The sequence below is a fragment of the Oncorhynchus mykiss genome, chromosome 12 (assembly GCF_057628025.1).
Source record: "Oncorhynchus mykiss isolate SJ-2025 chromosome 12, ASM5762802v1, whole genome shotgun sequence".
Classification (NCBI taxonomy): domain Eukaryota; kingdom Metazoa; phylum Chordata; class Actinopteri; order Salmoniformes; family Salmonidae; genus Oncorhynchus; species Oncorhynchus mykiss.
This window is the reverse complement of record NC_143033.1, coordinates 82,086,630-82,099,994: the sequence shown is the minus strand read 5'-3', so window position 1 is coordinate 82,099,994 and position 13,365 is coordinate 82,086,630. Positions and strand designations below refer to the sequence as shown.

General features: G+C 43.7%; 1 protein-coding gene across 2 annotated transcripts in view; it reads right to left on the bottom strand.

Annotated features, from left to right (window-relative positions):
• LOC110538520 (alpha-1,6-mannosylglycoprotein 6-beta-N-acetylglucosaminyltransferase B) overlaps nt 1-12,992 on the bottom strand; it is a 77,398-nt gene extending 64,406 nt beyond the window's left edge. The window contains exons 1-2 of one of the 2 annotated variants that reach the window (XM_090193684.1): nt 12,907-12,992; nt 10,632-10,744 (exon numbers count right to left, since the gene is read on the bottom strand). In XM_090193684.1, coding sequence (XP_090049810.1) covers nt 10,632-10,701 — 70 coding nt within the window. In that variant the 5' untranslated portion in view covers nt 10,702-10,744; nt 12,907-12,992. Of the gene's footprint in view, nt 1-10,631; nt 10,745-12,446; nt 12,554-12,906 lie in introns of those variants that run through there. The other variant, XM_036938602.2, reaches the window with a different exon arrangement.
• Nucleotides 12,993-13,365: the final 373 nt, after the last annotated feature.

Below are 13,365 nucleotides of genomic sequence, written 5' to 3'. Positions count from 1 at the left end.
TGGATTAGTAAAACCACCAAAAATGCTGAAATATCCATCGCTAACTATTTTCCGCCAAGATTGAACTGCCAAAGGGGGCGGTGTTGCAATCTACTGCAAAGATAGCCTGCAGAGTTCTGTATTACTATCCAAGTCTGTACCCAAACAATTCGAGCTTCTACTTCTAAAAATTCACCTTTCCAGAAACAAGTCTCTCACTGTTGCCGCTAAAGACTCCCTCTGCCCCCAGCTGTGCCCTCGATACCATATGTGAATTGATTTCCCCCCATCTATCTTCTGAGCTCGTGCTACTAGGTGACCTAAACTGGAACATGCTTATCACCCCGGCCATCCTACAATCCAAGCTTGATGCTCTCAATCTCACACAAATTATCAATGAACCTACCAGGTACAACTCCAAATCCGTAAACACGGGCACCCTCATAGATGTCATCCTAACTAACTCGCCCTCCAAATACACCTCTGCTGTTTTCAATCAAGATCTCAGCGATCATTGCCTGCATCCGTAATGGGTCTGCGACCAAACGACCACCCCTCATCACTGTCAAACACTCCGTAAAACACTTCTGCGAGCAGGCCTTTCTAATTGACCTGGCCAGGGTATCCTGGAATGACATTGACCTCATCCCGTCAGGAGATGATGCCTGGCTATTCTTTAAAAGTGCCTTCCTCACCATCTTAAATAAGCATGCCCCTCAAAAAAATGTAGAACTAGGAATAGATATAGTCCTTGGTTCACTCCAGACCTGTCGGCCCTTGACCAGCACAAAAACATCCTGTGGCGTTCTGCATTAGCATCAAATAGCCCCTGTGATATGCAACTTTTCAGGGAAGTTAGGAACAAATATACACAGGCAGTTGGGAAAGCTAAGGCTAGCTTTTTCAAACTGAAATTTGCATACTGTAGTACTAACTCAAAAACGTTCTGGGACACTAAAGTCCATGGAGAATAAGAGCACCTCCTCCCAGCTGCCCACTGCACTGAGGCTAGGAAACACTTTCACCACCGATAAATCCACTATAATTGAGAATTTCAATAAGCATTTCTCTACGGCTGGACATGCTTTCCACCTGGCTACCCCTACCCCGGCCAACTGCCCGGGGCACCCTCCACAGCAACCCGCCAAAGCCCCCACCATTTCTCCTTTCTCCTTCGAATCCCACCGTACCTTCTCCGCTATGCAATCTGGTTTCAGAGCTGGTCATGGGTGCACCTCAGCCACGCTTAAGGTCCATTCTAACACCTGGATATGTTTATTTTTGAACCATTCCATTGTAGATTTTGCTTTATGTTTTGGATCATTGTCTTGTTGGAAGACAAATCTCCGTCCCAGTCTCAGGTCTTTTGCAGACTCCATCAGGTTTTCTTCCAGAATGGTCCTGTATTTGGCTCCATCCATCTTAACATCAATTTTAACCATCTTCCCTGTCCCTGCTGAAGAAAAGCAGGCCCAAACCATGATGTTGCCACCACCATGTTTGCCAGTGGGGATGGTGTGTTCAGCTGTGTTGCTTTTACGCCAAAGTTTTGCATTGTTGCCAAAAAGTTCAATTTTGGTTTCATCTGACCAGAGCACCTTCTTCCACATGTTTGGTGTGTCTCCCAGGTGGCTTGTGGCAAACTTTAAACGACACTTTTTATGGATATCTTTAAGAAATGGCTTTCTTCTTGCCACTCTTCCATAAAGGCCAGATTTGTGCAATATACGACTGATTGTTGTCCTATGGACAGAGTCTCCCACCTCAGCTGTAGATCTCTGCAGTTCATCCAGAGTGATCATGGGCCTCTTGGCTGCATCTCTGATCAGTCTTCTCCTTGTATGAGCTGAAAGTTTAGAGGGACGGCCAGGTCTTGGTAGATTTGCAGTGGTCTGATACTCCTTCCATTTCAATATTATCGCTTGCACAGTGCTCCTTGGGATGTTTAAAGCTTGGGAAATCTTTTTGTATCCAAATCCGGCTTTAAACTTCTTCACAACAGTATCTCGGACCTGCCTGGTGTGTTCCTTGTTCTTCATGATGCTCTCTGCGCTTTTAACGGACCTCTGAGACTATCACAGTGCAGGTGCATTTATACGGAGACTTGATTACACACAGGTGGATTGTATTTATCATCATTAGTCATTTAGGTCAACATTGGATCATTCAGAGATCCTCACTGAACTTCTGGAGAGAGTTTGCTGCACTGAAAGTAAAGGGGCTGAATAATTTTGCACTCCCAATTTTTCAGTTTTTGATTTGTTAAAAATGTTTGAAATATCCAATAAATGTCGTTCCACTTCATGATTGTGTCCCACTTGTTGTTGATTCTTCACAAAAAAATACAGTTTAATACATATCTTAATGTTTGAAGCCTGAAATGTGGCAAAAGGTCGCAAAGTTCAAGGGGGCCGAATACTTTCGCAAGGCACTGTAGGTGTCTGGTTAGACAGTAAACTCTCCTTCCAGACTCACATTAAGCATCTCCAATCCAAAATTAAATCTAGAATTGTTTTCCTATATCGCAACAAAGCATTCTTCACTCATGCTGCCAAACATACAGTCGTAAAACTGACCATCCTACTGATCCTCAACTTCAGTGATGTCATCTATAAAATAGCCTCCAACACTCTACTCAACAAACTGGATGCAGTCTATCACAGTGCCATCCGTTTTGTCACCAAAGCCCCATACACTACCCACCATTGCGACCTGTATGCTCTCGTTGGTTGGCCCTCGTTTCATACTCGTCGCCAAACCCACTGGCTACAGGTTATCTACAAGTCTCTGCTAGGTAAAGCCCCGCCTTATCTCAGCTCACTGGTCACCATAGTAGCACCCATTCGTAGCACGCGCTCCAGCAAGTATATCTCACTGGTCACCCCCAAAGCCAATTCAATTCCTCCTTTGGTTGTCTTTCCTTCCAGTTCTCTGCTGCCAATGACTGGAACGAACTGCAAAAATCTCTGAAACTGGAGACTCATATCTCCCTCACTAGCTTTAAGCACCAGCTGTCAGAGCAGCTCACATATCACTGCACCTGTACATAGCCCATCTGTAAACAGCCCATCTATCTACCTACCTCATCCCCATACAGTTTTATTTATTTATTTATTTATTTATTTATTTATTTATCTTGCTCCTTTGCACCCCAGTGTCTCTACTTCCACATTCATCTTTGTGTCGGGGCTCTCAACAAATCATCTAGGGGTGGTTCGTCGACCAGGCATCGTTATTGCAGATCACTCACATCATTCACTTGTGTGTGTGTGTGTGTGACCTGCTTTCCTTATTAATAAGTGAATAAAGACTAAGTAGAACTCTGACTTGTGTGATAAGTTTGTCTCTCCTCATTTGATAATAAAGAAATAACCACCACAATTGTGATTTAATACTTGCGATTTTATTGCGATTTGATGTTCCAAACATAATGCCCATTATATGTCTGCTGCAGAGGAGGCTGGTGGGAGTAGCTTCAGGAGGACGGGCTCATTGTAATGGCTGGGATGGAACAGAGTCCAACATGTGGTTTCCATATGTTTTATGTGTTTGATACCATTCCAATAATTCCATCCTAGTCTTTACAATGAGCCGGTCCTCCTATAGCTCCTCCCACCAGCCTCCTCTGGTCTGCTGCAGAGAGACAAGAGAGAGCATGAGAAAATTAGTTTTGATCAGTCAGGGAAATAAAAGTGCTGAAGGCATGTTGGCTCACCATTTAAAAAGGAGAGAACAAGCTATAAGATTAAAAATATAGGTTTTAGCATAGGTACAGCCAACTAATGCTATCTACAGTAGCAAAAAAAGAGACAAATATTGATTAAATCTATTCAATGTCTTGGCTATAACATGCATAGGCAGACACACATACCTGACCCTGCACATACCATACTGTATTGAATTGTTGGTGGTTTCCGCATAAAACATTATATTTATGCATATCCCTATTGACAATTAGCCTTCAGTTTTTCATACGGTTTTGTACAAGATTGTGTACAACTGAGAAATGTTGGTACATATAACTCGAGAGTACTGTGTGTGTGTGTGTACGTGTGTGTGTGTTGTTTTCCTGGTTGAGGACCCTTGGGGTGTCAGACCCTCCCCACTTCCCCTCTCACCTGCTAGATTGGTAGATTCACACTCCTCCTATCCCTGCTGCTCTCACTCCTCATACGAATATTCATTAACAGGAGGACTGATTGAGATTGAGTTGCTCTAGTGTACCCGGCAGCCATGGGGGAGCTGACAGAACCAGAACCTATTAGAGCCGACAACCTCTGTCACTTATCCTCTCTCTCATTGCACCTGACAGCCCAGAAAGAGGAAACTGTCTGTCTATGCTTCTCCACGGCTTCAATTAAAAACCTACCTCTTCCTCCTATTAAGCCTCCCTCTCCCTACAGACAATATACACAGACACAAACAAACCCAAAACACATTTTAGGAGAACCACAAGCAAGTTGAAAGCCAGTCTTCTTCATTGGTATGAATGGCAGACATAAGGTGGAACTAGATGGGGAGCTTTGATGTAGATACTAACAATGTTTACATTCAGCATTCAGTTCACATTTGACCTCCCACCCCCACCATTCTTATGTTATGATAGAACGTGTGCCCCGGTATTTACAGGGTAAATAAGAAATCGGACCCCACCAACAACACAAAGAGGGGAACCGCTGAGTCAGGGACTCTGCACAAGGACCTCTGATAGGTTTCTGATTCAATGTAATGTACACACATCCAGTTCTCTCACACACACACACACACACACACACTCCTTCAAACAATACAATACATACTGACTACTGTGTTCAGCATTAGGCATTCATGTTTGCCATTCAGAGGGTGAATGGGCTAAACAAAATATTTAAGTGCCTTTGAATGGGGTATGGTAGTGGGTGCCAGGCGCACTGGTTTGAGTGTGTCAAGAACTGCAACGCTGCTGGGTTTTCATGCTTAACAGTTTCCCCTGTGTGTAGCAAGAATGGTCCACCACCCAAAGGACATCCAGCCAACTTGACACTTGGGAAGCATTGGAGTCAACATTGGCCAGCATCCCTGTGGAATGATTTCAACACCTTGTAGAGTCCATGCCCCAACAAATTGAGGCTGTTCAGAGGGCAAAAGGGATGCAACTCAATATTAGGAAGGTGTTCTTTGTATACTTGAACACTCCAGAGAACTAGTTCATCATTTAAATTTTACATTTTAGTCATTTAGCAGGTGCTCTTATCCAGATAGACTTCCAGTTAGTTATACAACTTTAAAAAGGTTTGCACTGTAATTTTACATATTAGTTTCTCTTCTAGAAATAATGTTTGTAAGAGCACAAGGAAAATCCCTTAATGACTGTGACAGTGTTTTCACTGGATGAAGGTTTGATCAATCAACACAGAGTCAAGATGACTAAATCCTTTCAGCTGCTCAAGATGAAGAATCTTTGAGGTTTCTCTCCTCTCTCCTCTCTCCTCTGCAGAACCCCATGCCTTCTTACCCTGGTGGATGCCATCAGATCTGCTAGGTATCAAAAACATTTGTACAGCCTCCCTACCCGTAGAAACATAGTATTTTCCTTCCGCAAAATGTCACTGTCTATCATGGAAAATAGAGTGAGAAAGATATGTACAACATGGCTGTCGTGAGCTTTTCAAAATCCAACAGAAAAGCATCCGTCTCTGTCTGGCCACCCTGATGGAAGCTCATGTCTTCTTTAGTCACAGCAGCTCACCTCAGTACAGCCTGCTGGACCTCCTGCAGTGTCTCTCTGTCCGTGGGGACTACACAGCCTGCTGGACCTCCTGCAGTGTCTCTCTGTCCGTGGGGACTACACATGCATGCTGTAACAAAGGCCAATTCTTCCCTTTTTTTCAAAACCACTTCTGAGAAGACCGCCCTCTGTTTCAAGCGTGCCATTTTACTTTCACTGAGGCAATTGATGTTTTTTTTTAGAGACCTGTACAGTAAAAAGCCATGTCTTCACTTCAGTTAATTGCTCTACTTTAGGTAGTGATGACTGCTGAGCTGCACAATACATGGTTTATCGTTGTCATGAAAGCGTCACTGAACATAGCTGCAGTGGAAGTCCTTGCACTTTTATGGATTTAACTGCATTATTAGCATTTCATTGAAGATAGCCATGACATTGAATGGAGTTCAAATTAGATTTTCACTCGTGTACATCCTGCAAAATAGTTCATGAGCTCTCTCTGTTTCATCCTCACCTTAGTGGCTCCTGCCCAACCACTATGTTTTCTGACACAATACATGACCTACTATGGGTTACAAGATGTAGGGGAAAACAACATATGTGGTGACAGTTCATGAGTTATTACCCCTCACTTGGCCTCCGGGCCTAATACGTGTGTGAGCCAGTCTACTTCCCTGGCCCCATATTAGCGCCAGACTCCTCCTGTTAATTAGATGTGTTCCAAAATCCATCAGTGGCATTTTGCTGAGAGAACACCTTAGGCCTAGTACACAAACACACTGTTACAGTGACAGCTTCATAATGGGTGGTTCCTTAAAGGATGCTACAGTACTGTAACCTAGCTCTGATTGAGTGCGTATAGCGAGTCTGATAGAATAGCTACTCAGATTGAGTCTGTGGAACAGCACAATGGAACTTCTGCCTCTCATCTCTCAGCAGTACAGGGGGGATAGACAAAATGTTTACATCCAAACTACTGTATATCAACCATTTAAACAGCATCAGCCTGCCACGGGAATCTTGGAGCTCATGAACTTTACCCTTCCTCCATCTACCCAACAACCAGGCAGGGCCACGTTAATAGCCCCTATGGAAAAATGGGTATCCGTGAGGGAGAGCTTCAAAGACATAATTAGAAGCCCCTGGAACACCTCTGCAGCCTTTAAGATTGATCCTCTCTAACGTTTCCCTCTTTTACGCCTTCGTCCTTTCCAGGAAATAGTCCCCCACCACATCATTAGTTTCACGTTCCATGAAAGACCACCTGCATAATGCAGGAGAGCATTTATTGGGATGACTCATGTGCTGGAGGCAGCTCTGCTCAGTGGTCACTAGCTGGCCCAGCCACAAAGTCATACAACCCCAACCACACTGCTAAGCCTAATGCCTAACACTAACCTACATTTTGTTTTCATTCATTTTTACAATATAGCTAATGTTGACCCTGCAGCTGGCACATCTAGTGGATATCACTCAGTTCTGCGTCACGGACAAGACTCATCCCCAAAAATGTTAACCTGCACCAATAATGGGGTAAACGTTTATACAGACACATTATTTCAGTGGCCTACTGGGTGTAGCCAGGTGAAGCAACGGGACAGAAAAAGCAAATGGTACAATATTGTACTATCAATAAGAAATGAGCAACAGCAGTCACTGAGAATAGGCTACAATATATTGATTGGCATTGATGTTGAATCAGACAGGTCTGAATTGAGACATATCAATAAGTGGAGGTAACTGAAATGCAAGATTCAAACACGGTCTGTATGAAACCTTAGGAATCTATTCTATTTCATTGTTGCGTATCAATTCTGTATAACATTGTGTATATCCCCAGTGTGGTCACTAATCCGACCAGGGAGAATCCTACAACAGAGCCGGTATGCCTGCTAATTATCTCCCTGTCCACACAACAAGCCCATAAAGCCCTAGACAAACAGATCATCCAATGTAAATAGCATCAAAGCTTGCATAGTTGGATACTATACAGACAGGATCTGGGAAGAATCTACAAACGATTCATTGATTTGTTGCCCTCCCACTAGCCTACAGCAGCATCATTTATTGTATAGTAGTATACCGTATCTACTCAAATTTTATTTAGACTTCTCTGAAAGAACATTATGGACAACATGTTATGATAGGCTCCGGCTGCCTCTAATGACTGTATTGTCTATAATGAACAGAAAAATAGTGGACTGTCCTAACAGTTTCGTTGAGGCTTTATCTTGTGGTTGTAAGTGAGTCCCTCTTTGCCATGCAAATTAACTGAATCCCCTAAAACCATTTACACTGCATTTCAGCCCTGCCACAAAAGGACCAGCTGACATCATGTCAGTGATTCTCTCGTTAACACAGGTGTGAGTGTTGACAAGGACAAGGCTGGAGATTACTCTGTCATACTGATTGAGTTCAAATAACAGACTGGAAACTTCAAAAAGAGGGTGGTGCTTGGAATCATTGTTCTTCCTCTGTCAATCATGGTTACCTGCAAGGAAACACGTGCCGTCATCGTTGCTTTGCACAAAAAGGGCTTCACAGGCAAGGATATTGCTGCCAGTAAGATTGCACCTAAATCAACCATTTATCAGATCATCAAGAACTTCAAGGAGAGCAGTTCAATTGTTGTGAAGAAGGCTTCAGGGCGCCCAAGAAAGTCCAGCAAGCGCCAGGACCGTCTCCTAAAGTTGATTCAGCTGCGGGATCGGGGCACCACCAGTAAAGAGCTTGCTCAGGAATGGCAGCAGGCAGGTGTGAGTGCATCTGCACGCACAGTGAGGCAAAGACTTTTGGAGGATGGCCTGGTGTCAACAAGGGCAGCAAAGAAGCCACTTCTCTCCAGGAAAAACATCAGGGACAGACTGATATTCTGCTAAAGGTACAGGGATTGGACTGCTGAGGACTGGGGTAGTCATTTTCTCTGATGAATTCCCTTTCCGATTGTTTGGGGCATCCGGAAAAAAGCTTGTCCGGAGAAGACAAGGTGAGCACTACCATCAGTCCTGTGTCATGCCAACAGTAAAGTATCCTGAGCCCATTCATGTGTGGGGTTGCTTCTCAGCCAAGGGAGTGGGCTCACTCACAATTTTGCATAAGAACACAGCCATGAATAAAGAATGGTACCAAAACATCCTCCGAGAGCAACTTCTCCCAACCATCCAAGAACAGTTTGGTGACGAACAATGCCTTTTCCAGCACGATGGAGCACCTAGCCACAAGGCAAAAGTGATAACTAAGTGGCTCGGGGAACAAAACATACAGATATTTTGGGTCCATGGCCAGGAAACTCCCCAGACCTTAATCCCATTGAGAACTTGTGGTAAATCCACAAGAGGCGGGTGGACAAACAAAAACCCACAAATTCTGACAAACTCCAAGCATTGATTATGCAAGAATGGCCTGCCATCAGTCAGGATGTGGCCCAGAAGTTAATTGACAGCATGCCAGGGCGGATTGCAGAGGTCTTGAAAAAGAAGGGTTAACACTGCAAATATTGACTCTTTGCATCAACTTCATGTAATTGTCAATAAAAGCCTTTGACACTTATGAAATGCTTGTAATTATACTTCAGTATTCCATAGTAACATCTGACAAAAATATCTAAAGACACTGAAGCAGCAAACTTTGTGGAAACTAATATTTGTGTCATTCTCAAAACTTTTGGCCACGACTGTAGATCTAAACTCCTCCTCTATCAACTATTGGTCCATTCATGAGCTCTACTAAAAGGCTTATTACCATCACAGTCAATCTGGGATATATTTCTATGCTCAGTTGGTCTAATACGTAAAACGATCCCCCATTTACTTGGCCCCAAGCCTTTTTACTCCCGCTTGCAAAACACAAATTGTGTGTGCGCGCGGGTGCACTAAAAGACCCTCATCACTAAAGCAGATTGCACAGTCAACAGGCTCTCTGTGTCACTCCTGGGGCCAGAAGTAGCTGACCTGGTGTCTACTATCTTGGTGCTGCTCCAATGAACAATGACCTCCATCCTGCCCATTCATTACACACAGGCTCAGGGTTTACTTAGCCTGGCTTTCCCTGGTTGGGTAACAGGCAGTTTTTAATGAGCTGAGGGCCAAATGCCTTCCCTAGACTGCAGCCTGTGAGTGGTTAATTTATCAGGCAGCGTTCCAGCCTTCCTCTCCCTGCCCACGTCCCTCTCCCTATCTCTGCTGGGGTTGGCGTGCAGCACGGAGGATTACATTGTATGAAGATTATCCATCACTTATGGATTTTAACCACAGTTTGGAGGACAGAGAGGGATTCTGCTTTAGATCAGGCTTTCACACAGACAAACAAACGGTCACTAGAGATTCCTACTGTACTGTGTATTATCACTGCACTGCAGCAGCATTTTAGTCTACAAGCATGCATCACTGCTGAACAAACCATAAAGCAAATCATCTGTAAAACAAAGTTCTCATGACTTTCTATTGTTCTGTTGGGTGGTTGTGTCACCTGCTAATGCCCACATTGACCAATGAGGATGAGACAGTGTCAGAGTGTCAGGCTGTAATAAAGCTGAGAGGCAACAGAGCCCAAGCTAACATTGACTCTACTAAATGATCTGTGCACTGTGATATAAATGCAGGGGCACATAGAACAAACACAGATAACGTGCTCCGAAAATTAAGAGCCTGCTTTCCCAGAGCACGGAACACTGACCAGGGTGAATTCTAAAGACCTGGAGGGGGTGACATCTTAGCAAGACTACAGGGAGGTGAGGGGAGAGTAACAAGACCCAAGCCCCCTAACCCCCACCTGGTGAGCAGCAGACTGATGAGGTCTGTCAGCCGGCTGCCTGCAATCAAGGGCTTCTGCTGCACTGAGCGTGTTCTTCCATGTTTATTGTGTGCAGAGAACGTATGTAGTCAGAGGCTGCCAGGCTTTACCGAGAGAGAGAGAGACGCTGTAATGTCTGTATTCTGGAGCTTACCTTCGGCCCGCATGGTGAAGGGAGTGTCTCCGGGTCGCTTGGCCGAGAACTGTCCCCCCAGGGAGGTCATTAGGAAGCACAGGCTGAAGAAGCCGATCCCCGCCACAAAGATCCTGCAGGGACAGTGACCAGGGCAGCCAGGAGACAGAGAGCAAGACTCAGGGTTAGAACTCAGGGGGAACAATAAGAGAAAAACGAGGGAGTTAAGGCAGGGGAGAAGAGAAGAGGGGGGGGTCAACTGTCAAAATGAAAGCAAAAGAGCTGTACAGTACAAAAGGAATGGGGCACAAGAAGATGATGCAAAATAACAAACAAACTTAAAGATGACAAGTTTGAATTCGATGGCCATTGGTCTAATGCGTTGCAATTCTTTTCATGGGGTAGTCAGGTGCACCTCGTATAGCTCGGCAAATGGGAGCTGACGGCATCATGAAAACAAATGATTTTACTTTGTTTTTTTTAGTCCACTTAGGTTTCACTTAGTGTTTTGATCCCATCACTGCATTTCCTGCCATTTAACAGAGTGCAGAGAATCCAATTGTCAAGACTGATTGATAATTCATCCATCTCTAATCATCATTCTTAACTAATCTACCTACGGCAATGCTGGGGATCTGGTTGTGGACAAAGGATAATGGCATATTACATACAGTACATGGGTCTTGTGTACAACACAATGCATGTAAAGTCAACTGAAAAATGATAACATTAAGGATTACAGTTGCATATGTGTGACTGCAACCACAATCCCTGTAGACATTTTCAAATGTTCAGAATGGTGGGTGGAAATGAATGCTCATAACAGATGCCTTTCAAACTGTAGATGACATCCTTGCATGAGAAAAGTGATCCACTGAGAAATGCTCATGCAAATGTTGAAATATTTTAAACCATTCCGGTCCATTCCTCCAGAGGAGAGCTGCTGGATGGAGAGCTAGATATACATATCACACACCACAGCTCCTCATCACTTGCTGCTCATTTAACACAGGTTATGATATTGCTTTCTTTCTTCTCATCCTGTGCTGTAAGGGTAGCCCTTTAAAAGAGAGCTTCATTTAATTCAGAGGATATATTACACTCTTACTGCCTAAGAGCGATGTCATACTCCATCACTGTCCAATATTTGGGCTAATGGTGAAGAGCTGAGTGTTGTGCTCATGAACGCTAAAACCAGTGTGTTCAGAAATACAGAAAAATAGTTGATATCACCTACTGTCAGCTGATCTGATCTTTGTGTGTTTGCATGCCACTGAACACATTCTACACACCAATGAATTCACTCACAGTAGACACTAGGCACAAGCCTAACTGCCTTTAGAGTGCTGGCAGAGTTCAGGTTTACCATAGTGATCAGAGTATGCCCAAGAGCTCTGAAACAATGCACTGATCTATATTGACTCAAGTGTCAAGTGCATAGGCCTTCTGTATAGGTACATGCATGTCATTCTGTGTACAGGGGAAAATACATGCAAACTACTGTAGAAATATGTAGTTCATATTCAGTCTTGTTGTGCACTATCTGCAATGCACCTTGATCCGTCATGCAGTTAGCCAACTCCTTGCTTTTATGAGGATGTCATAACATATTTCTGACACGACAGATCCATTTTCACACTTCTATGACATCACAGGTGTGTACTTCTGTCAAGGCAACCTGACCACTGTGAGTTTGTTGTAGTCTACTCATGACGTTCCCATTTTCATGTGAACTCATTTTTTTCAACTCAATTTGAGACTTAGGCTACACAGAGAGAGAGAACACTGCCTGTACATCGAGACCACGAGAACAGTAGCCTACATGTAAATGCTTACCTGAATGGTTTGAACGTCAGAAGACATCTTCTCACCATAGTTGAATAGTCTGTGTTCACAGCACTCATTTTCCGGAGAAGGAGAAAACGCAAAGAGCCCACAACATTGTGTATATTTCACAAAGTGTCCTAAGCGCAAACATAAATAGTAACTATGAATGAATAGAGCTTTAAAAATATCGATACATCGACTTCGGAATCGGATAACCAATACTGCACGTGCTTGGTTTAGTAAAGTTCGGACGGAATACACTCCGCTTGCCCAGCTGCATACAATAGTTTGCTTCCGCTGAGTTTAAATTAGTCCGTAAATTAACCCTGACTCCGGAGTCCTAGCCGTTCTGTTGGAAAAACACAAGTAAATTTGTTCACTCCTCTCATTGTTAACATGGTAAACGTGTATGTGTTTCAAGTTGGGAAAAGGGTAGCAGAGTTATCGAGCATAAAAGTCCATTGCTCACCAGTGAGCACACAACGTGTGCTAGGCTCCATTCGCTTTCTGGCTGTGTATTTCCAGATTGTGCAAGTAGCCTAGATCTGTCTTCAGTGCAGCGCCATCTAACGAGTGATACATACAATCAAAAGTTTCAGTATTGCAGGACAAATGACTCCTGTTTTCATAAAAAATGTCCCAGTCAGCTCTGCACAGAAGCCTAAATCAAAATAGCAGTGAATTAGTCTCAATAATAGAAAGCCAACATCATAGATAGCCTAGTTCCTACAGTTTTCATTTAAAAGCACACAAGCTATTCAATAAAACAAATACATGTTTAGTCTTTGGACAGTGTAATTTACCTTAAATTTACATACCAGATTTTTTCACATCCGTTGACGCTGTGGCCTACTTTTTTACTTTCAGCACCATGGCCAGTTCCCCTTGCCGTCAGCAGCTGAGCAGACATAAACTCAGCAAAAAAAGA